Source organism: Cydia pomonella, chromosome 7 (genome assembly GCF_033807575.1).
Source record: "Cydia pomonella isolate Wapato2018A chromosome 7, ilCydPomo1, whole genome shotgun sequence".
Lineage (NCBI taxonomy): Eukaryota > Metazoa > Arthropoda > Insecta > Lepidoptera > Tortricidae > Cydia > Cydia pomonella.
In genome coordinates, this window is record NC_084709.1 from 17,633,322 (window position 1) to 17,658,577 (window position 25,256).

The window sequence follows — 25,256 nt, forward strand, 5'->3', positions numbered from 1 at the left end:
CCATTGCCTACATTTTTTAAATTTGACGCTTTTTTCTACTGACGGAAATGGCTTTTCTGAAATTTAGAACCACTAATAAAGGAATGAATTAGGGTTCCTGTGACTTAAAAGTGTGAAAACAGTTAATTGACGATTATGCAGTTTCCTATGCGATGACGACACTGCTCTATGACGTCGTCAGGTGGGAAGCCCCTTCTAACTATACGTTCCGTTACAAATAATAACTTGTGCCCTGCTATACAAACTTGTCTTCTCTTATCACATTCCTAATTATTATTATCATTGTGGTAAAACTCGTTGTTATGTATTATCACTGTATTATAGGATAATTCGGTAGTAACATTTTATTTCAGTGCTGAGTTTACTTTTCTGGCTTGTAGCAATTTGAGCAATGGAACGTAATCTTTTTTTTTTGACATTGACATTTATTAATTTTATTAATTAACTCAACTTTAGTTAATACTAATCTTTCTTTCTACGATCTGGAGCTTTTATAAGTTGTTTTGTATTTGAGAAAACTTGGTTGGAGGGCGAAAATTACCGGATAAAATGTATAAGAACAACGCCAAAAAGCAAGTGTCTCTGAAATAAGATGGTGCGTGTCGAAACTCTACCGTTCCACGCTTCTCAATTTCGCACGATAATGGCAACAAATTATTCAAAGCTAAAGGAATTAATTACACTGAGGGTCAGTATGAGTGATATGCACAGCCAAATACTACATGCGATGAAAGGTTTATACCAAAACGATATCAACTCTGCCAGGAGATACGAGCAAATAACTACAATTGGAAAACTTTTAAAGGTTTTGGAACTTAGAGATGTACTGTCTGAAGAGAATATTTTGCCATTACAAGTGCTAGCTCAGAGACTCCCAGATAATATGGAGATAATGAATAGCATCAGCTGTTATGAGCAAAATCGTGGTCCTAAACAAAACTTAAATCAATATGGTAAGTTCTTCTCCATTTTTATTCAGTAAAGTTAAAAAATAAATACAACCAAGAAATAACATTATTAGTGTAGTATTTCAGAGCCTTAAGACGCAAAGAAAATAAAATGAAAATACTCAATACCCAGGATAAGTAGGACAGAAAAGCAAACAAGCATGTCAAATTCCATTTACTACCCCATTTACCCATAACGCCATACTACCCCATTGTCCCGTATCATTAACACATTACGAGAACTCAGGTCTAGGATGTAACCATAACATTAATGTTTATATTTTATATCACACATGGTAGTTTAAAGTTCAATTAAAAATATGTTCAGTCTATTTATGATTATGTTTGTCTACTTATTTTTAGTTTTAGTTAAATATATAATAAGAGGATAGTAGACAGCACAAAGCACAACCATATCTGTATAAAAACATTTACCTCTCTGGATTGACATTATGGAAAACAAATTAACACAATTTGATCTATGTATATTAACCATAGCTTGTTTGAATTTTTTATTAACCCAACCTATTTTATTGTTTTAAAAACCGGACCCCTGAAGAAACTCATTGGTGATCCCTGTTCTATACTGTTAATATCCAGAGAGAAAGATGGGGACTATGGTTGTACCGAAAAGCAGTTTGCGCATGGTTCTCCACTTTCCTCTTACGTGATGCAGGTATGGTTGATTGCCATGTTAACTAATTGCCGTAGAGAATTAACACATTAGTGAAATTTTGTGTTATTTTTAACATCTTTCAACTTTAGCGTTTGACAGTTACTTCCTCTTGATTCTGAATTGTTTTGACAATCATTAAAACTTGGCTTTTGTTCATTTTGTGTAGTTATTTATGTTGTACACAATCGGCACAGTGTAGGAAGTAAACAACATATTTGCCATGTCCTATTGGATTTAAAACAGTCTTGATCAGTGTAATAGTTCAAGAAATTTGCAATAGTGGCTGACTTAGCCACGATGAAGACACTTAGGGTAAGTATCTTCTACAAATTTTCTATTATATTGGCCTGTTTGTATGTTTTTCTGTTCAAAACTTGCAAGATATTTTAGATTACCTATGTATGGTTGAGCTGAAATTATTCACCATGCTTATTCCATTTGCCTGATCTAATTATGAAGGCAGAAGGTTGCCATTGGTATTACAATAAGTCTTTAGCAAAAAAACTGCTGTACTTTCCTTTCTGCAGGCAACTAACACTCATTGAGACAATTCTAACAACCCCAAACACAATAAGTTTGTGTTGTTTTATCACAGTGTTCCTATGGCCACCTCCTATCTCCATGATCAGATCAGCTCCATGTCATCTTAATATTGCATTGTCATCCGATTTACACATGTATGCAAAATTTCAGCTCAATCGAAAATCAGGACATGGGTCTAATTTAGCTTCCAAGATTTCACGGACACTAACTAACAGGGCTAGTCAAATAAAAGCTTGTGAAATGCTACCCTATCAGCTTATCACTGCTACTTACTAATTAGGAAGTTGGCTATGCAAAAAATATTGCTTGTATAAACAATACAACTTTATTTCAGGAACCAATCTAGAACAACACACTAACAAGGTAATGACTTTTTTGAACAAAAATGGCATATACTCGAAAAAGCAGTGTGATGTCAGAATAAGAGAAAGAAAAGCATTGAAACTTGCTAACAATGAATCATTTTCGAAACTAAAAGATAATGCTTTGATCATCATCCTGAACAGCCTCCTGATGATCATGATCCTGGAGCAAATAGTGACATCTGTTGTGGACATTCAACTTTTACCCGTTGCAATAATCTGCGTCCATGCAGCCTTTCTTGGAGCAGTCCTGAACTCTCTCATTGAAGATTATCAACGTAATCAAATTACAGCTGGCAAAAATACTGGTAAGGTTATAATAGCACATTTTGTAAAACTTCAAATAATTAATATACTACTACTACATACCTATTTTTTACATTTATGAGTCATTATCATTAGAGTATTTTGACAACCTGCCTGGACTAGTGGGTAGTGACCCTGCCTAGAAGCCGATGGTCTTGGTTCAAATCCTGGTAAGGATATTTATTTGTGTGATGAGCACAGATATTTGTTCCTGAGTCATGGGCGTTCTCTATGTATTTAAGTATTTATAAATATTTATATATTATATATATCATTGTCTAAGTACCCACAACACAAGGCTTATCAAGCTTACTGTGCGACTTAGTCAATTTGTGTAATAATGTCCTATAATATTTATTTCTTTATTGTTATTAGCTAAAGTAAGCTATTATTTTTTGAACTTTCAACCTTATGTAACATGGTACTTATCTCATTAAACATTTTTTACTGTTGTTACAGACGGTGTTATGTCAATATACAACCATTCATATCATATGAGAGATACACAAAAAAAATGCTTGACAAAAAAGGATGATGGCAAGACTCGTAAATGGAGGGTCATTATAGATGCATGTAAAACTGTCTAATTTTTTTTGGGATTTGGGATTGGAACAAGGAAGGAAAACTTAACAAGAATTGTCACGAAAACCTCGCAACATCGGGTCTTCTCCAGATACGCCATAAGAAAGCTGAAAAATAATCAATTTGTGCATCAAAATGGACAACGGACGAAGCCATCTTTGTATAGATACATAAAATTGCAGAGATTATGGCAGTTTTGAAGTCAAAGAACTTAATAAAGTGCATGGAGTATTTCGACTCGGTCCCAATAGAAAACTTTATTGGTCAGAGGCGCGACGATAATTTTCGAAATAATGATTGCCGAACAATTGAAGCAAGATTTAAATCACTTCTTTTATCAAAATATTTAAATTTCCTTTCAGAAAGTTTCAATTATGAAAAAGACTCTGGATATGAAACAACTGAAACAACAAAAGGATTTAATGAGTCAATAAGAAACCTTCATAAGCGTGTTATTCAAAATAATAATATAGGCAGATTTTTTTACAATCAGTTACATAATCGCTTTCAACTATACGCATGCACACAAAACTATAAATAAAAATAAATCTAACCCCTCAAGGCATGAAGCGAAGGACTTAGACATAGCTGTGAAAAAACTAAAAAAGTATATATATAAACAAATGCAATTCTTGTTTATCCTATTTATCATAAATATACTCTTGTTTGTAACATTAATCTTAATATTAATACATCAAGCTTAGGATAACATTTTGGTTTTGATGATACAATACAGCAGGTAAATAGCTCGAGAGATACTTACCAACAGTGTTGGCCGAAACGTTAATGCAATTGACCAACCACCATTACAAATTATACCCTAAACTGTAACTGTCCGTTACGGTTTACAGTTCAATTTGTAATGGTTAATTGCAATTAACGTTCGGCCAACACTGCTTACCAAGTTACCAGTGAAAATATAGCGGTTAATTTATAGGTTTTTATAAACTTTTCTGAAAGGGATTTTAAATTACTAGTTGAAGTGCTTTTTGCGGCGTTTGCTATCATCAGGTATCCTGTTTTCCGAACGCTCGTAGAGTCAGACATGTAAAATTAAAGAATAAAATATCCAATTTATTTTGTATTTGCCTTTTATTTTTCCTTTTCCTCCTCACCTTAGCGATATCCCGGTTCCATCCTAAATCCGCTTTAACTGCTATCTGACCTTCCAACCCAGAGGGGAAACTTAATTCTTTGTTGAGATTAGTCCGATTTTGTCATTAAAAAGTGATCATATTTTATTTTTCCGTGTCGACCTTGATTGTGTCGTTGTTATTCCAAGAAAATGTAAACTTAATGGCTGACACCGAATCCTATCTAGCAATCCATCTTTGGTAACGTCGTGAGCGCTTATCCGTGTACAAGTTATATTAGCGAAGTTATTGCAAAACAGCCACTGTTACCCTTTACCCACTGTGACCCACCCTCCCCTATCTATATTTGTTTTTATAGTTTTCAGAGAATGATAGTTACTTTAGACGCATAGTTTCATCCGCTACTTTGGAAGCTGGTTTTACAATCTATGTTGCTACACCTACTACTACCTATACTATACCTACTACCTATGAGCCTTAGAATCCGACTGATCACCTTATTTATACGCTAGGCCTATTTATGCCTTGCAATTATCCATAGCTGGTAATCTTTTTAAAAGTATATACTTTAACAGATTGTTACGCAGTTAGTTAGGTAATGCCGATTATGAGTTAAAGTATGTTGGGAGAAGTGCGGATAATTCAGTCATCTAGTATAGATAGGTACTTATTAGATTGAAACCCACACACCTACCAAAATTCTTTTTTGGCTGCCATATCACACTTAGCGCCACAAAAGGTTTAATTTAAAATGAATTAAAATTTAATTTTACGAGTTTACCTGAGATCCACATTTTCTCGTTGTCATGTATTTCCTAAACGAAGTGAGTTTTGCCCACGTTTTTATATATTTATTGCACATATTATTTTTAACTTTTAATTAGTTTTATATAGGCTGACATTTTTAATTATGGCTGGATTTGGCTATACCATTATACATATTTAGCCGCACTTTTCCGTGCGGGATAAGTACGGACTACATTGATTTTATAAACGTAGGTACAAAATAATGCAAATGTTCTCAAACACATATCACATGTTATCCTTTTTTAGGCTTTTATATACTTTCATTTGTCTAGTTATCTGCCTGTACGAACCTACTTATATAGGTAATTAAATATAAGTTAAAGACCAAGTGTTAAATTGTACTAAAATGTATTTACTTTTCACCACAAGTTGCAGGGATGGCCGCCATTTATGTTAGTTCGGTTTCTAGGGTTCAAAATATTTGTTTTTCATTTTGTAAGTGCCCTTTTTAAAAGTTAGTAAAGTTCAATTGTCTTTTGACACAGCCTCAGACTCGGATCTACACACAGACTCAGTAAAGCGTGCCACGTACAGCGTACGGCGGATGGCATATTGTGCTTGGTGTGTGGCGCACGGCGTATGGAGTATTTCGTGTGCCATATGTCGTATCGCGTACAGAATATGGCGTGTGGCGTATTGGGTGTGGCGCATTGCGTACGGCGTCTGGATTATTGCGTATTATGTAGGTATTGCGTGCGGCTTATGGCTTACTCAGTGTGGCATATATTGCATGGCGCATGGTAAGGTATGATATGGTATAGTAATGGGACCGAGTACCGTGTTTATTAGGACATCCGTACTACACACCCATCGATGTATACTGTACCTACCCGTGTCATTCATCCCGGGGTTAATAACGGATCCGAATGTGCGATTGTGCGGGTCTCGGCTCCGCTTGGGTATTGAATACGGTTCAGCAGAAGCATGCAGTAACAACTGCAGTGCTAAGTTTTCTTACATACCTATTGTATTTTTAGCGCGCGTGCATCTCAAGGCGAGGAATTGGACCTGACCCAAGTGACCCAAACCCGTTTCCGTACCTGTTCCATTTCCTGGGTCAAGTACGGCCCGCGGGCCAGCTCCGGCCCGCGAAAGGATTTTATCCCGCCCGCCGACGGTCCTATGAAATATTTAGTATATGGCATTGGCCCAGGATAATCGCAAATCAAAATTCAGTTTTACTGCAATTCTGGCCCTCCTCTTAAATTTCTTAAAAAATTCTGGCCCCTATGAAGAAAGTTTGCCCACCACTGATCTAAAATATGATAAATATAAAGCATTTTCTGTATGTGATTATTTCAGATGAGATTTTTTTTCATAATTTTTGTTTTTAGAGCCCGATTTTCAGTAGTCGAGTTTTAGTTTTTGAACTCATTTTTTGTAATTTACCATTTTTACGGAACTTTTTCTTATCTTTTTTTTTTTGGATATATTTTATAACATTTTCATTAGTATAATATTGCATATTATTATATTATTAAAACTATATTATTATTCTTTTTCTTATCTATTAACTAATGTTGATCATAAACGGGGCGGCAAATTTCTGATGGGCCCCGGGCGGCAAGAGCACACGCTACGCCGCTGCATTTCCATTCCTACTACCCCTATTCCTTTCTCAGACCCAGTAAGTCCAAGACTCGTCCTCTTAGTTTAAACCAATTTTTTCTACAATTTATGGTTACATTTTCATTAGCCAATGTTTATTGATGTACCAGAGCTCTACTGAACTTAGTGCGTATATGAATGTCGTTGATCCAAAGACGATCAAGTAGGTAAAGTAAAACATGAATTTTCAACTTGGCGGCCATTTTAGTGGATAAATTAGAAAAAAAGTTTTCACTATAAGTATCCTGTGACATATATCCAATGAGGAAGCTATGGAAGGTACCTTCCATAGATGAAGCTGTAAGGATTTCAAATATAATTATATATTTCACATACGTTTATTTCATAGATTGTAGAAAAACTGATAAGAAACGGTAATCGTGAGTCGATCGTAGGAAAAAAATAAATTATGTTAAAAAATGTGTAAAATATTACAGAACTCTCGGGTCGCGAGGCCGACTCAAACTTGACCGTTTTTTTTAATTGCTTATTCAAATAAACTTTACACATATACTTAGTGTAAAAAATTTATTAACTCGATTTATAAAATTATCTGCCTAGGCCTAGCTAACAATTTTACCCATACCTCTCTTTACTCATACCTTTCTGATCAACTTTTTTATGTCATTGAGAAAGATTTTAAAAAAAACTTTTGAATTCTTATTAGTTTTTATATATTTGACGTAGTAATAAAATAATAATTAAATTTTTGTATGGGAATACGAGCCGCGCATAAATTTCAATATTTTGACAAGTATTGCTGTTTATTATGTTACGATGACTTAAAATGTGTCCTCTGGGTTACCCACGATTTATCTAATAAAACCTCATTTGATCGAAAGAAATGATTAGGTATCTACTGTATAAAAGAACACAAACGCTTTCCTTATGGTTACTCGAAAATGGGATAGATCCTGTTTGATTTTCCATACTTAACAGTAATCAATACTTCTCCTGGGTCACTAATGACAAAAATTCGACGGAAAGTTTCTATATTACTTATAAAACGCATTCATGCATGTTCTATCTTAGTAATAAGTCAATGCAATCAAACAATTATAAGAAATAATAAAAATCCAATTCAATTCCTCTTCTTCAGAAAAATGCGAAATGTACGTAACATTTTTAAGGACGTCGTAGTTTTCTCAGAGACAAATTTGCCAAGAGACATTTTCAGTTATTTGGGGCCTGTACTAAAATTCTAATATAATATAATATAATAGGCACTTCATCGTTTTAAGCTCAGTGGACCAAAGTTTTTTTTTAAAGTTAGGTCTTTATTAAAGTTAGGAGTGCATACGTTTATGAGAATATTCTATATGTACATAAAAATATTACCGATTTTAGGAAAAATTGTGACATAATATTAATACTAGAAATAAACATAGGCTCGCAGTGCCCTTCACTCGGCTCCATAAAATAAAAAAAACATTCATGGGTAATTGTGTAATATTTTATAATAAACTTCCAAACCATATTACTGAATTATCAATTCATAAATTTAAGAATCATGTAAAGCATAAACTTATTTCTAAAGCTTATTATATCACACAAGACTACATGAATGATAAATTAACGTGGGATTAATTGAGATTCGAAATGATTAATTATTTATTATATTTGAATAATGATGATGAAATGGATATTCCAATGTATGTACTTCTTTTGTTGTTTTTATTTTATTTGTTTGACATTTAGAATTTATTCTAGAAACATTCTAGACTAGTATTTTTATACAATTGTTTTTTTATATATATTTGACGATATTTTGTAAATTATTAGTATTCAATTTGATCTGTATTATAATTCATTAGTATTATGGAATAATATTTACATCAATAAATTGCTGTGATAATTACTTACTTACTACTTACTCCGTTGGCTCAGCACCCCAAAATGAAACTTGGCCTCCGACACAAGACAGCGCCACTTTTCTCGGTCCTGTGCGATCTCTTGCCAATTGTCGACTCGAAGCTCGCGCAGATCCGCCTCCACCATGTCGCTCTAGCGATACTTAGGGCGTCCGATAGGACGTCCTCCTGCTAGGCGACTGAGGTACGCTCTTTTTACGTTCCGATCTTCGTCCATTCTCTCAAGGTGGCCCAACAAACGGAGTCTCTGATAATTAGCTTAAGATAATTATATGTAATATTCTCTTACTATTCATAAGTGCTTGTTGCTAGGCCTACATGAATAAAGTATATTTGAACTGAACTGCACTGCAGCTTACCAAATTATTATCGCAATTTATCAAGGAAGAAGAAAAAAAATCGAGTCCACTTCCACTCATCAGCAAAGTGATATATCAACAGTTTCATATTATGTTCTATTACAAAATTAATAATTGAAATACAAAGGAGAAAAATAGTCAAAATGTATACAAATAACGTCTCCTGAGTCATCGTAAATGTCTCTTGGGTCACCATAAGTGACTCTGGAGAACGGCGATCCAGAAGACATTTAATGAAAAAATAACCATTTTTTGTACTTTCCACAAAAATATTTCAATAAACTAAGTTGCTATAACATATTAGACCCAGGATAGATATATTTAGCTTCAAAATAATAGAAACGACTAAATTACATTCGGAATATCAACGGTAAGCTAGTGGACCGACAATTAATACATCCTACCTGTTTTCGTACCCCGGGCGAAATGGTCGGCGATTAAGAGAGTTACCGCAATGCTGAACACTATCACGTGATACTTAGATCGGCTGCCTATTGGGTTAGTGATACCGCGTTGTACCCTTGCTTTTGTTGCAATTGTAATGTTTGGTAAGTCAGGACACTTAAAAATTAGCCATTGTTTTGACTTTTGAGACATACTAACAATTTTTTTTTTTTCAATAAATACATTGAACTGGTAAATAAGATGTAAATACCATTTAAATAAGCGCTAATATTATATTTTATACACTGTTAAGCAAAAACCAAAGATACGCGATTGGGACATGCTCTATTTGTATGAGAGTTTAAATTCTTCTCCTGGGTCACCCAGAAAAAACGATTAATTTAAAAAATTCTGTTGCTTTTAAAATTCTAGTTAGATTGACTTTGTGTTTTATTCATTATAACATACCTGATAAATTACAAAAATGCATAGTTTTGAAAGATATGATTTTTAATTTTGTTGGGACACGAAATGACGTAAAAAAGTTGATAGACCCGTAAAATAATCATCAGTTTTTTGGTAGCATTCAATGAATAAATAATAAACGGTACATGTCTTTTTATTATTAAGCCAATACAATTATATAATAAATATACTTATGATAATGTAATATGGATTATTGATTGCAAAATGTACCTACCTAAATACTTACATGTTTCAAATTGACGTGTATAATTGATATTTTATGAAACATTGAATTGAATAGAAATAATGACATTATGAATGAATAATAGCATTACAGCATCAACAGAACATAGGCGTATTCAAAATCCAATAAATCACGTACCTATGAAGTTCCAACTGGATTATTTTGAAAAATATATATATATGTATATTGTAGACCTTTATATAAGCAATAACGCAACGAAAAACTGTTGGTGTCGCTCTTCTAGAAAGCAAGAAAAAAAATACTGAAGTCTTAATTCCTACATTTCTCCAAGATTTGTTAAAGAAAAATAATATATTATTTAAAGACTATATGAGTATCTATATAGACATTACCGTACCATTAGCTAGTGTGGGATTTTTTATTATTATTTATAAATAGTCAAAAAATCATATCTCAGAAAATAACAAAGATAGGAAGCTGAAACATACAGGAAATAATACTTGTCATGAGGGCTTTTAATAAAAAAAATATTGTAAGGATTTCGTGTAAGGGCCGCTTTTCCATGAAAACACGGCTACGCTCTTTTCTCATCGTTCGCACAAAGGACTAATACTAGACTACCTAAAATAGTGAAATGAAAAGAGGTGGAAATCAATACCAAATATGTAATAAAGAAAGTTCTACCATAAAAATATGGAGGTGATATATTATATTGGCCGGTACTATAGTCCAATTTTCCGCACTTACCACAACATACCTTACCCACGTTGATTACCTACTACTGACCTACAGACTCAATTTCTCAAATGCTTATTACCGCTGTTACTTATATGTTTGTAGTTAGAACTATTTCTAATGTCTCATGTACAGTCAGCGTCAAATACTTAGTAGCAGTCAAAGTGGCCAAATAGTTCGGTACACCATACTTAATATATGGTGTGCCGAACTATTTGGCTACTTTGGTTGCTACAAAGTATTTGACGTTGACTGTACATATAGTTTTTGATCAAAACAAAAACGAAACGGCATGAAAGTCAGTCAAAATTCAATGCCTATATTTTTGTTCCTATTTATTAAAATAAGGAATAGTAAATAAATTAGAGTGCTCACTCCATAATTACAAAAATAAAACCGACCAAGAACTTGTCGGGCAGTCGGGCTCTTCTAAGTGTATGTAGTGTGTGTGTGTGCGCGCGTGCGTGCGTTTGTGTATGTGTGTGTGTGTGTTCCGTAGTTAATTACCCGTCCGTTAAAATATACTTTTTGCACTCAAAAACGGCTTAACCGATCAGCACGGCTAGCACATGACGGGCGCGACAGTCGACAGGCGAGAAAATGCCGCGACATAGAGCTTTCTCGCGAATCGGTAGCATAAGACGCGCGCGACAACCCGCTGTCTCGCGGACAAATGTCAAAGCGACATAATTTTGTCGTTTGACAGTTCCACGCGGGATACTCTCGAAACTCGTAGCACAAGTGCACTATGAGAGAGAAAATATCCCGCGTTTCAACGTCAAAAGGAGAGAAACTGTCTTCGAGGCTAGAGGGTCGCGAGAAGCATATTTTGTCGAAGTTTTGTTGACTTTGATCCTAAAAGAAAGTTAATTTTCTATATTTTGTATTTATTTCATACTACAGCAATTTTCTGTGTAATTTTAATATGAATCCTGAGTTTTATGATTTGTCCGTTAGCTAGGTAGGTAAGGTGTAGGTACGTGGTATTGCTTTATAACATACCTATTAAGACACCTATATCTATATCATGCCGGTAATAACAAAATGATTGTATTTTTTCACATTTACTTGTTTTTTCTCTTAAGTTAAATGAAAACCCGACAGAAAAATTAAAAGCCTAAGATTGTGCCACTACATCAACAAAGCAAACAGTTTGATGGCGAATTGACTGGAGGGTGATTAATAGAAATTACTTTGTGGAAATCCGTATTAATTGATACAATTACTTCGCTAATCCACTAAATAATTAAGTGCTAGTCAATCAGTGCTAACCCGTTACACTTACACGCGTATTTTTACAGTCAATGCATGCAACCTACCATCTAAAAAATATATACGCAAATATTGTGTATTTGCAATATGAGAAAACTTGAAAAACTAACGCTGCATCCATAGATCGCTAAAATACAAAACACGCAAAAATAACTCATTGTTTTTAACATTCGAGTGTCGTTGTATGGAGTAGGTTCCCAACTTGAGCCCTTCTATGTCGTCCGTGGCAGGATGGCTGCGCCCAGCAGCAGCATGCTTAGATATAGGCGCCGTGTTTGATGACAGACTTGTGCATGTCATCAATCTATCTTCAAAGCCAGCGGTGCAGCAACTAGCCAGCCACAAGGAAGATATGTTGGGGATTATCATGAGATCTTCAGTCTTCTTTGTAAAGATGGTAGCTTATTAGCCAACACTTTCGGGTAATCTCAATTATCTTAAAAAAATACCAATCATTCGTAAGGAGTGGTATTTAATTATTAGGTAGGTAATTATCTTTAGATATAATAATGTACTCCAACTTGTAACGACAAAGCGAATCAAATTATGATTGACACGTTGACATTTCCGACTTCAAAATAATATTTGCTATTTCTTTAATCTTAATACTGCGAGAAGGAGACAAAGTTATCGTGACTAGGGACGCTCCGTTTCTAAAGCTGCTATTAATTATTTTTCCGATTATGTTAGTACCGATTCAGTGTTGCCACGAAAGAAAAGTTTGTTCCAAGTATAAATGGCCACACTGGCTAAGTCGCGCGCGGGATGGCTCTCTCGCGTGGAATTCTTTTCTCGATCTGCCAACTTATGCTACCAAAATCGAGAAACTGACAGGTCGAGATAGAAATTTGTGACACGCGACTGTTGTTTCTCGCGGCGCGAGTTATCCCGCGTGTAATCATGTGCTAGCCGTGCAGGTTTGCTATAGTTTTCTTTGAAATTCTTTACTAAGCTTAACTTTCATGATTTTATTCACATTATATTAATTTCATAGAAGTTTAACGTTTAAAATAACACCTGCACTATCTAGGCTGTCAAAATCGCTGCCAACTTATCTTGGTCTGACTCTAGTTGACTACAGAACCCTAAAAACTCAATTAAGTATAACAATTTTTAACCGAGCTCTGCGAAAACTTATTTGTTATAAGATATAACCTTAATAAGTATTAAGTTTTAAGAGAGTTGTAATCTTATAAACTTATTACTTATTTAAGAGACTTTATTTAATTAACAGGGAATCGACCGTCTCCACGCGCCCGCGCCCGAATGGCGCCCTCATTAGGGGGATTGTGTAAATTAACGGGTCCATTTCTGAATAATCCAGTATATTAAAACTGTAGTCCGATTGATTCCCAACTTGATCGCTGCCACATAGCTTTAATTCACTTATTTTCTGCGTCGTCATCTAAACAGCAAATACTTTTTTTTCCGTTGAGGTGATGAAGTTAAAAATAAGTAATACAAAATCACATATATTCATAATTGAGAAATAAGTACAACATTAATTTACTCAATCATACAGAAATTAGACGATTCGGCAGTCGTGCGAGCGAGATGTCGCTATAATACGCGCGTAGCTTTGTCTCGATCAAACATCGGAGCGACCTGCGAATCGGATCTAGTGTGTGCTAAGCGCCTTAATTGGTTTAGGTATTACAAAACACAATACCCCTAATGAGGGCGCCACTGGACGCTCTGTGCAGTTTTAATTAAGAAAACACATGTATGGAGTGGGCCTTCTAAGCTTTCCTACTTCTTTGCGGTTCTTATAGCATTTAAGGCTCAGAATCATTGATCAATAACGCCCGCATGCGGGTTGCGGGAGATTTCCATAACACATGGCATACGTTTTCATTGGTCGATATGGATTAGGGCCCGCATGCCGGATGCGGGAGATTTCCATAACGCATGGCATAGGGCCCGCATTCGGGGAACCGTGTTCATTGGCCGATATAACCCGCTTGCGGGGTGCGACAGATTTTCATAAAGCATGCCACGAGTTTCACTAATCATTGTACAGTCAAGTTTTAAATATAGGTCCTCGCAACTTACTCAGAAATATGTCCCATAGCTCTTAATTCGCCGGCATAAGAGCTGTGGCACATATTTTTGAGTCATTTGTGTTTCACATTTTTACACTTGACTGTACCGCCTGCGGGAAATCACCGCACTTTGTATATCGATCGAGTTATCAACATATGAGTTTCATAGTACTGAGTTATCGACCAATGACACGGAGCTTTTAGATTGTTAAAATATTACATTAATCTTACTACTCGTATCAATTACAGCTGCTGAAAATATTCAGGAATGTGCTCTACCAAAGCCACCACCAAAACAAAACGAGGATAGTGCGTTCTCGGACGGTCTATGTGAGAGGAAACGTGAGAGGATAACAGAAACCATCGTCGAAGAAATAGGCTCGTATTGGCGCAATCTAGCCAGATACCTGGGCATCCAAGAATGGAGAATCGATGAAATACAATGCAATGGTAAACCAATAGAAGAAAAAGCTGCAGAAATTATGGAGATGTATAAGAGAAGAGCTGATCGTAAGAAATGGTTTTATGATCTCTTAGACGCGTTAGAGAAATCTCGTAGAAAGGAACTGTCTAGAAAAATAAGAGACATTGCTACGATGAACATCTAGCATTCTCTTTCGGCCCTTTTATTATTTATTTATTAATAAATAAGCAGCAAAATTGTCACTATTTTTAATTATAAATTTTAATTTTTAAACATTAAACACACATCGTTCCGTGCGTAGAGGATCTTTCTCTGATGGAAATCCACATATTTACTGAACTCAAATTAGTCTTTATACAGGCAGGTATTCAACCTGTAGTATTTATTTTATATTCAATGCGGTGCTCACATCGGACGCTAAACCGCACGCCGGTCCGGCGTGACATATATTATACATCCATAGATGCGGATTCATTAGTGTAATAACTACGTTAGAAAGTAAAAAGGTAAAATAAATAACATACATTTAAGAAGTTTCGATATTTATTAAAAAAACAACGAACTTTTAGTTCATAAGGCACTTTTGTTCTTAATAATACTTAACATGTAAATATTTAACTTAAAACATATTTGTATATAGGAATGTTTTACACTATAAAACGAGTAAACTTTAAAAATATGTACCTATATTTTATATAGCATAATAAATGAGATGAATTACATTCGAGTTTGTTTCAATTTATCAAAATGATTATAAATAAAGCACTCAATTTCCACAAGGATTTTATGATTTTCTAATTTTATTTTCTCTCGTTCTTCTTTTTCTAAAGTTTTTGTGCAAAACAATATGAATTAAACATGTTGAAAATAGAATACATAGGCATCACAAATTGGTGTGGAATGCATACGTATTGGAAGACGAAATATCGCATCCATGGAAATGTAGTCATCAAGTGGGTTATATGCAATGCCGTATTTAGAGGTCTGGAGGCCTCGGGCAATAAAGGAGTGGAGGCCCCCTGGCCCCAAATTTTTTTCAAAATAATACGATACATTTTTCGATGTCTCTATTGTGGGGGCCCCTCTTTTGTGGAGGCCCGGGGCTGTAGCCCCGGTTGCCCTCCCCTAAATCCGGCCCTGGTTATATGATATCAGTAGCAACTTATGACTAACAATACAGTAAATGTCTCGTTTCCAAGACGCAGCAAAGAGTAATTGGCAGTAAATTTATAGACATTACAATTTTTCTATAATTAATAGTTTTTTTAACTATCGTTTGCAGGCGTCTCTTGTACTGATACTTGGATTGCTTCCTAAAATGGTCAGCGTGAGGGAAAACGAGCAATATATAGTATAAAGGTGAAATCGTAGAGCCGGGAGATGACCGGACGAGATGCTCTAATGGAACTTTCAGTAGGAGTAGGAGAGAAAGCGTTATTATTGTTTGCTTTTGGCATAGTCTCACATTTTTTATAGTCCTCACCAGTAGTATGGATTATGGTGGGTAACAAATAACCCGATCAAATTACGTAGGTTGGTTTTGGTAAGTTGTCAGGAAGGTTAAAACGTGTTTTTAATTTTGTCGCATTGTGTATGTTCTGTCCCTCACGGGTGCACGCTTATGGCGCATCTATAGAAAATATACTAGATCTATGATAGGATTTTTCTGTTAGGATTTTTTTGTAGCGGTTTTAATCAAAAAGTACCACATTGCGGGTGCCGATAAATCAATTTCTAAATGCATTGTAACGGCAGGAAAGGCTTATCCACAACCAATATTCACCATTAGGATTGAAACATTTTTTAGCATAAACATGTTCAAGCTCCTTAAAAGCTGAATGATGAAAGATTTAGTAGTTTTATATAATATTGTCTACAGGAAAGGCGTCCCTTTTCCGTAACGTTTTCAAGCAATTTGTTCGATGCACATTTAATGTTTGACAGCCCACGTGTATGCGTTCTGGAAGAGTCTCAGCCAGGGCGAGGCGTGGCTGAGCGTGTCGGCGGCGGCGGCGGGGAGGGCGGCGGGGGCGGGGAGGGCGGGCGGCGCGGCGGCCTGCCAGCGTGTGTCGGCAGCAGGCCCGGCGGGGAGGGCGGCGGGGGCGGGGAGGGCGGCGGGGGCGGGGAGGGCGGGCGGCGCGGCGGCCTGCCAGCGCAGCACGCAGCGCTCGGGGTGCGGCATCATGGCCACGTGCCGCCCGTCCCGCGACCGCACGCCGGCGATGCCCACTGGAATACACATACACTATCACTAAACTTGTAGGGACAAATACTATTATGTTATAGTAGAGCTTTTCAGTCGAGCACCGTGTTTAGACAACAAAGCTTACTGAGTTGCCTAAGTGAGGTACGAGATTGAAAATCTTGATTATATCACTATTGCATACAATACTTTTTCTAGGAATCACCAAAAATATTTTTTTTAATATAAAACCTAAATAAGTAATGAAAATTGGTAATTATCTAAGTAGACAAAAATACGGACGGCACGTGAGTGGTGTTTTTTTTTTTATAGTTGACTTCAGCGTATCGAAGTAAATTTTATAGTTGAATGGGAGCCCATACATGAAAAGTACGCAATTATATTTCGTCACCTCATTTTTCAGATATAATTTTGTATTAACCATGTAGTTTCCTTATTGTACAGATAGCATCGCACACATTTAAGAGTAACTATTTTGATTGAAACTGTGAAAACCAACTTCCGCTTACTGGTTACCTGCGTGCGGCGACCGCTGCGCTCTTCATTCTTTATTTGTGCGTGGTAGCGTCCACACGTCGGTCTAGTTGCCGAACACTTCGACACAAAAACACATTGTTTTTTTAACGATCTTCGTTGCGTACTATGGTGTTAGCTGTGCAGCATACATCCTGGGGGTTAGTCGAGAACTAACACGAAGGAAAAAATCATCCTGGAGGTTGGTCGTGAACCAACACGAAGGAAAGTGAAGAAGGGTGAAGATATAATATAAGGTCCCACCCACGCTAGAACCCTGATATAAGTTTTGGTTCCTGCCTTCTCTAAAAATAATGAAGAGCGCAGCGGTCGCCGCACGCAAGTAACCAGTAAGCGGAAGTGGGCGGAAGTTGGTTTTCACAGTTTTAATCAAAATAGTTACTCTTAAATATGCGCGATGCTATCTGTACAATAGGGAAACTACATGGTTAATATAAAATTATATCTTCAAATGAAGTGACTCATATAATATCGATCGAACTTCACTTCAAGAAGTTCGTTTGATCATCAATTATAGTTTGATATACGAAATGTTAATTCAACCATTACAGTCGACGAGTAGAAAAAACTATTATTAATCGTAAAAAATCATTTAAAAGTTGTACTTACGTGGACTTCCGTTAGGATTCATCGGGTAAGTCTCAGTAGGAACGCCATCATCGTCGACGTATTGCATGGCGATCTGCCGCTGCTGCTGCAGGGCGGCCAGCGCGGCGTCGGAGGCGACGAAGCGGCCCTCGCCGTGCGCCACCCACACGCCCAGCGTGCTGCCCGCCATGCCGCCGAACCACACGTCGGCGGCGCCGGCGCTGATCCTTACTGCGCTCCAGCGGCATTCGAATCTGTGGAAAAAGTATAATTTTCAAACAAAACCGTTGATTCTTTAAAGACGATTAGAGAGCTGGCCAGCTACGTGACATTAATCGTTACATGAACCGGATTTATAAATGTATAACTAATTAATAACGTACCTCTCCGACTTATTATGGTCCAAGAACACTTGTGTCTTGTTCTGCACCTTGGGCTCAGGGTCGATCCAGCCGAGCAGAGCCATCAGTTGACAACCATTGCACACGCCCAGCGAGAACGTGTCGCTTCGGTCCTTGAAGTGAGCGAACTGGGAGCTCAGCGAGTTGGAGAACAGGATGCCGGCCGCCCAGCCTTTAGCTGAGCCTAGGGTGTCTATTAACAGAACAAAATATGCATGTTGACAAATTTTATTGGTGGCAATTTATCGCATTTTTGATGAGGGCTATGTCTATATTGGACAAACTGCATCAAAGTAATAGTCACAAATAAGAGTCAAAGTCGTTTCTGCAGCGCGCTCGGTACACCTCGCACTTCTTCAATTTAGCCTATATCATAATCTGTCCCCCGAGAAAAATAGATTCACAGCAAATGTAACATTGGTGCGTTCTACAAGAAAGTCACTTAACACATTTACTGCCAGACAAAAAACGGCGCACTACCCCAGAAACCGGTGGTCTATAGCTGCGTACAAAACAACCCGCCCAGCGGGTTGTCCGGCATCTGAACAAAGTTGACGAGCGCCCACCAGGTGGCTTCCCGGCAGTGAATGTGTTAAGGGTACAGACGCCATCAGTTGTTTCGAAGCGGACAAAGCGCACACAAGTCCCTGTATTGTCAAGACGTTAGCGTGTGTATTCAGATATTTTTGAGTATCTCGGCCGCTCTGATACATCTGATGGCGACTGGACTACCAATGCAAACATCCGTGTGCTTACAATGTGTAACAATATTCAATCGTAACATGTTTGAGAGCGGCGTCTCAGTGCTACTGGAACCAAAATTCAGTGAAGACACAAGGCCCATCTATTATATTCTGACAATTATGAAGGAGTAGTGAGTGAGTGCTTAATATTGTCAAAGATACATTGATTGAGATGATATACATTGATAAGATGCGTAAAATCTAAGATAATTTCGTAAGGTAGTTTCGAATTTGACAGGTAAACGAGATGGCGCTGTACCGCTCCATACATGTTGCGGTAACTCTGATAGGGAGGCTGCATGAACTGTAGGAGGCAACACAGGAGCCGTCAGATTTTTGGCGCGAGGCGTAAATGTGATGTTTATTGTTCCGATGTAGCCCACAAGATGGCAGAACCTACTATGCAGAAGAAAACACGTGACGTGTAAATGTACATGTTTATGGTTCCGATTCAGGCCACAAGATGGCAGACCCTCCAACGCGCACGGTCCCTATTGTCAAAAGTTGACGTTCGACAATTCAGTGACCGATAACATATGGCACAGCACAGCGCCATCTGTTTTGAATGCCAAACTAAGGGGCACGTTTTTTTCTCAGGCTTTCTCTATTCCAATCAATTCAATGGTGACGGTAACTATAACTACCAAAAGCGAGTCGATATGCATAATTCTCACCTGCATAACTGAATCCACCGGGGAACACAAGTCCCTTGAAAGCGTCAAGTGTGATCTTGCCGTTCTGCAAGTCGCTCATGGTCACATCGAAAACTTCAAAGTTGGCCATCAACAGTGAAGCGATCATTTCACGATCACCGTTCGTTCCTGAAACCATGTTATAATTAGTTTTAATCATCTGACACATTTTTTAACTAAAATGATGCCGACTCAGGAAACCATTAGACAAAATGGGTTAAACCAACTAGCATTTTCATAAAACTAAACTGACTTCTCTCTCCGCAGCTTTAAATATAGTAAATTGTCATAAAATACACTCGAATTACGCAAAAATTTAGCTACCCATCTCCTTTTTCTGTACCTTACAGAAAAATATACATATGTAGGTAGTTGATACTTATGCCATACGCGAAAATATTTACCTTCTTCACGAAGAACCGCTACCCTGACGGATTTGGACTTGATAACCGCGGCTGTAGGATCGTAGGTCACGTTGTACGTTACACCCTTGCGTTGCTCGAGACCTGAAACCACATATCATCACAGAATAAGTAATATTACTACCGTACAGAAAAGAAACTTCCTACAAAACCGAAGCTTGACAGCTATTCAGGGACGAATCATGCTGTCTCTTTCTAATGTTACCTTTTACCTGTGGTTGTGCATGCAAAGGGACGTCAAGTTGTGTCAACCCTAATAATTGCTGGCAGCAATGCTGAGTCGAACGGAGCCGAAAATGCCCGAAAGGATCAGTTTCGCCCCCCTGATATCATTCAATTATTAGATGAACCATGTAAGACGACTCGCGGTTCAAGTCGCGGCGTTGTTTTACAGGTGACAAAATGCATCTGTCTGGTGACAACATGTTAAAAAAAACTTTATAATGCGAAGTATGTGCCAGGTGGTCTCTATGCTTGAGAAATATCATGTAATGAACAATATCAAGTTTAAAAATAAATAAATTCGACTCGATAATTTAGAACACAAGTAATCATTATTAAACCTTATTCCCTTGCAATATGTTTTACGAATAGGCAGCTAATAATACCTTCCCATTCCTGTTTGACACACTCGGAGTTGGCCTGCAGGCACTCCAGCTGGTAGCTTGTCTCTTCCCACATTCTGTACACGTCTATCAGCTGAGTCTTCAACACTGATTCGCCATTCACTTTCACGGAGATCTACAACAAAAAATAAATCTCTGACCGCTTGCGATTGAATTTGTACCATAAGTATCATTTTCCTCGTGGATTTCTTGAAATAAAGTAGACTGTCCTTTTTCAGGGCTTTAGCTTCTTACATGCCAAATTTTAACATATTGACAGAAAACAGGTATCAGATAGATAGAGATTCCCTTCTCTGCGAATAATGTCAGTGTGTACACTCACACTGTTCACAAAGCAGGGAATAATTGAATTGAAAACTCTATTTCAGACACATTATCTATATGGGCTTGTGCACAAATCACGCGAGGTTCGATAGAGGGGGAGGGTGTCACGAAAAAATAACAACAGATGACGTTAGGGTTGGGTTGTATTACGAGGCTTCACTATTTTTCAACGAAATTCTTTTTGGTCTCTTCGAACGAAACGAAGAAAAAATATCTACCACATGAGTAGTTAAAATAATATTAGTATTACTTAAGACTAAAAAAAACCTATACTAACAGCGCAGTCTAGATTGCCCGCTGTCACCGGATATGTAATTTCATCCAGTGGTGCTGGAACGGGCAATCCAGATGTTACGGTATTCGAATGCATATATTGCGTTCGAATGCCGTAACATCGGGAGTCGAAAGCCAGAACGCATCCCATATTTGGCCGACACGGGGGCTTGGAAGTCTATGTGGAGATCCCACAGACTACCGAAGTCCATCTTAAATTATAAATATATAGAACAAACCTCAGAGCGCATGCCATATTTGCCGGTAACGCCAATCTTCTGCGCTTTCACTCCACCGTTATTATACTCGGCGAGCACGTATTGCAGATTGTCTGGCGCCACTTCTAGGACGATGCCCAACTCTTCGTTGAAGAGCGCTTCGATGGCCGACACGGGGGCCTGCAGGTCCACGTGGAGCCCTCTCAGACCGCCGATGCCCATCTCTAGGACCGTGGTGATGAAACCTCCCTCGCTGATGTCGTGGCCGGAAAGTAGCTTCTTTTCTGAAATTTATATATCGTTACTAGTAGTTCGCCTCCATTTTAATCACCGAAAAAAAACTTTTGTCTGTTATAGGGATGTGGAGTGTAATATTTATAATCGTACAAGAGTGTATTTATGACACCAAGAAGAGTCTTGATTACGCGATTCAGGATTACAGGATACACGGAACAGCGCCATCTAGCATGCAAAGTGAAGTGCACAAAGTGGTTCGTTGTTCTTACCTTTCAAGAGTTTCTGCGTGATCTTGAACAGTGACTTCAGTACGGCCGGTTGGTCAAGATCAGGCGGGTTGTCGCCAAGTTGCTTGTAGCACTGCGCCAGCGCAGAACCTCCCAATCTAAAGAGCATTATTATGTAACGATGAAAATCATCAAAATAATTACGTTAGAATAATACAGTGTAGATAACGCATCGTCCACACCATCAAATTAAAATTCGTATATTGTGTGTATGGAGTCGGAATTCGCTTGAATCGGTATTCTAAAATCAAATCGCCTCAATGCTTGAGCCCGTTATCCGACTGGCAGAAAAATGAGGATGACTCTGGGAATATATTAATATTATCGTTTTACCTGTATTTCCCAGCTGATACGGGCACGTGCACGAGCACAGAGTTCTCGGTTGTTAGAGCCGGTTCTATCTTGACGGTAATATCAGGGCACGGCGCATACGTCGACACTACCAGAGTTCCAGGTGAGCGGACTGAAACGAGGATAAAATGCTTTGGTTATCATTTAGAAATTATCATACTTAGTAATGACTACTTGCTAGTTTCATGCGAAATTTCAACTTTTTTTTGAAGTAGTAGTAGTAGGTATTGTTCCTATTTTTATAAATGAATGGAACTATGCATATGAGTTAATGAGTATAAAGACTTTGTACTCGTTTCGCAAATCCGGTCTGCGAGCCATCAAAGAGCGCGTGCATGACATGTAGAAGGCACAGGAACCCCTTGTTTATCGAACTATAATGTCATGTTTAACTTTTCGGTGTAAACTACTAACTGGCAAACCCTACAATGCGCAATATGACGTGTGTAAACTGTAGGGGGCAGCACATGCTTAATTGAATTAACATTAACTGTTACTATTTTCGATTCAGGTGACAGACCCTCCAACGCGCACGGTTCCCATTTAAGGATTGGTAATTCCACGGCGACCTGCGCGCACATGGACAGCGAGTACTTGCCGCCGTCCACGGCCACGCCCAGCTCCCTCATGGCGCCGCCAACAGCATCACGCTCTACAACACCCCCCGCGTCACCACTGACCCGTGTCCCCGGCGACCTGCGCGCACATGGACAGCGAGTCCTTGCCGCCGTCCACGGCCACGCCCAGCTCCCTCATGGCGCCGCCAACAGCATCACGCTCTACAACACCCCCCGCGTCACCACTGACCCGTGTCCCCGGCGACCTGCGCGCACATGGACAGCGAGTCCTTGCCGCCGTCCACGGCCACGCCCAGCTCCCTCATGGCGCCGCCAACAGCATCACGCTCTACAACACCCCCCGCGTCACCACTGACCCGTGTCCCCGGCGACCTGCGCGCACATGGACAGCGAGTCCTTGCCGCCGTCCACGGCCACGCCCAGCTCCCTCATGGCGCCGCCAACAGCATCACGCTCTACAACACCCCCCGCGTCACCACTGACCCGTGTCCCCGGCGACCTGCGCGCACATGGACAGCGAGTCCTTGCCGCCGTCCACGGCCACGCCCAGCTCCCTCATGGCGCCGCCAACAGCATCACGCTCTACAACACCCCCCGCGTCACCACTGACCCGTGTCCCCGGCGACCTGCGCGCACATGGACAGCGAGTCCTTGCCGCCGTCCACGGCCACGCCCAGCTCCCTCATGGCGCCGCCAACAGCATCACGCTCTACAACACCCCCCGCGTCACCACTGACCCGTGTCCCCGGCGACCTGCGCGCACATGGACAGCGAGTCCTTGCCGCCGTCCACGGCCACGCCCAGCTCCCTCATGGCGCCGCCAACAGCATCACGCTCTACAACACCCCCCGCGTCACCACTGACCCGTGTCCCCGGCGACCTGCGCGCACATGGACAGCGAGTCCTTGCCGCCGTCCACGGCCACGCCCAGCTCCCTCATGGCGCCGCCAACAGCATCACGCTCTACAACACCCCCCGCGTCACCACTGACCCGTGTCCCCGGCGACCTGCGCGCACATGGACAGCGAGTCCTTGCCGCCGTCCACGGCCACGCCCAGCTCCCTCATGGCGCCGCCAACAGCATCACGCTCTACAACACCCCCCGCGTCACCACTGACCCGTGTCCCCGGCGACCTGCGCGCACATGGACAGCGAGTCCTTGCCGCCGTCCACGGCCACGCCCAGCTCCCTCATGGCGCCGCCAACAGCATCACGCTCTACAACACCCCCCGCGTCACCACTGACCCGTGTCCCCGGCGACCTGCGCGCACATGGACAGCGAGTCCTTGCCGCCGTCCACGGCCACGCCCAGCTCCCTCATGGCGCCGCCAACAGCATCACGCTCTACAACACCCCCCGCGTCACCACTGACCCGTGTCCCCGGCGACCTGCGCGCACATGGACAGCGAGTCCTTGCCGCCGTCCACGGCCACGCCCAGCTCCCTCATGGCGCCGCCAACAGCATCACGCTCTACAACACCCCCCGCGTCACCACTGACCCGTGTCCCCGGCGACCTGCGCGCACATGGACAGCGAGTCCTTGCCGCCGTCCACGGCCACGCCCAGCTCCCTCATGGCGCCGCCAACAGCATCACGCTCTACAACACCCCCCGCGTCACCACTGACCCGTGTCCCCGGCGACCTGCGCGCACATGGACAGCGAGTCCTTGCCGCCGTCCACGGCCACGCCCAGCTCCCTCATGGCGCCGCCAACAGCATCACGCTCTACAACACCCCCCGCGTCACCACTGACCCGTGTCCCCGGCGACCTGCGCGCACATGGACAGCGAGTCCTTGCCGCCGTCCACGGCCACGCCCAGCTCCCTCATGGCGCCGCCAACAGCATCACGCTCTACAACACCCCCCGCGTCACCACTGACCCGTGTCCCCGGCGACCTGCGCGCACATGGACAGCGAGTCCTTGCCGCCGTCCACGGCCACGCCCAGCTCCCTCATGGCGCCGCCAACAGCATCACGCTCTACAACACCCCCCGCGTCACCACTGACCCGTGTCCCCGGCGACCTGCGCGCACATGGACAGCGAGTCCTTGCCGCCGTCCACGGCCACGCCCAGCTCCCTCATGGCGCCGCCAACAG

At 40.2% G+C, this 25,256-nt stretch overlaps 2 protein-coding genes across 4 annotated transcripts in view; one reads left to right on the forward strand and one right to left on the reverse strand.

Moving 5' to 3' along the window:
- The first annotated feature begins 11 nt into the window (after positions 1 to 11).
- Positions 12 to 15,404, forward strand: LOC133520031 (fas-associated death domain protein-like). Of its 3 annotated transcripts, none has more exons than XM_061854285.1 (3): positions 12 to 953; positions 2,501 to 2,836; positions 3,294 to 4,498. In XM_061854285.1, exons 1-3 carry the CDS (start codon positions 593 to 595, stop codon positions 3,419 to 3,421), a joined length of 825 nt encoding a protein of 274 aa, XP_061710269.1. In that variant the 5' UTR covers positions 12 to 592; the 3' UTR covers positions 3,422 to 4,498. The 3 variants fall into 3 exon arrangements, with proteins under 3 accessions (XP_061710269.1, XP_061710270.1, XP_061710271.1); XM_061854286.1 differs by lacking the exons at positions 2,501 to 2,836; positions 3,294 to 4,498 and adding exons at positions 5,803 to 5,999; positions 14,508 to 15,404 and having other exon boundaries at positions 20 to 953; XM_061854287.1 differs by lacking the exons at positions 2,501 to 2,836; positions 3,294 to 4,498 and adding an exon at positions 14,508 to 15,404 and having other exon boundaries at positions 70 to 953.
- LOC133520032 (phosphoribosylformylglycinamidine synthase-like) overlaps positions 15,208 to 25,256 on the reverse strand; it is a 34,605-nt gene continuing 24,556 nt past the window's right edge. The window contains exons 15-24 of the mRNA XM_061854288.1: positions 22,564 to 22,693; positions 22,213 to 22,328; positions 21,728 to 21,990; positions 20,874 to 21,006; positions 20,248 to 20,349; positions 19,826 to 19,972; positions 18,391 to 18,601; positions 18,029 to 18,261; positions 16,794 to 16,911; positions 15,208 to 16,682 (exon numbers count right to left, since the gene is read on the reverse strand). Of these exons, the coding sequence (XP_061710272.1) occupies positions 16,613 to 16,682; positions 16,794 to 16,911; positions 18,029 to 18,261; positions 18,391 to 18,601; positions 19,826 to 19,972; positions 20,248 to 20,349; positions 20,874 to 21,006; positions 21,728 to 21,990; positions 22,213 to 22,328; positions 22,564 to 22,693 (1,523 nt within the window). The 3' untranslated portion in view covers positions 15,208 to 16,612. The remainder of the gene's footprint in view (positions 16,683 to 16,793; positions 16,912 to 18,028; positions 18,262 to 18,390; positions 18,602 to 19,825; positions 19,973 to 20,247; positions 20,350 to 20,873; positions 21,007 to 21,727; positions 21,991 to 22,212; positions 22,329 to 22,563; positions 22,694 to 25,256) is intronic.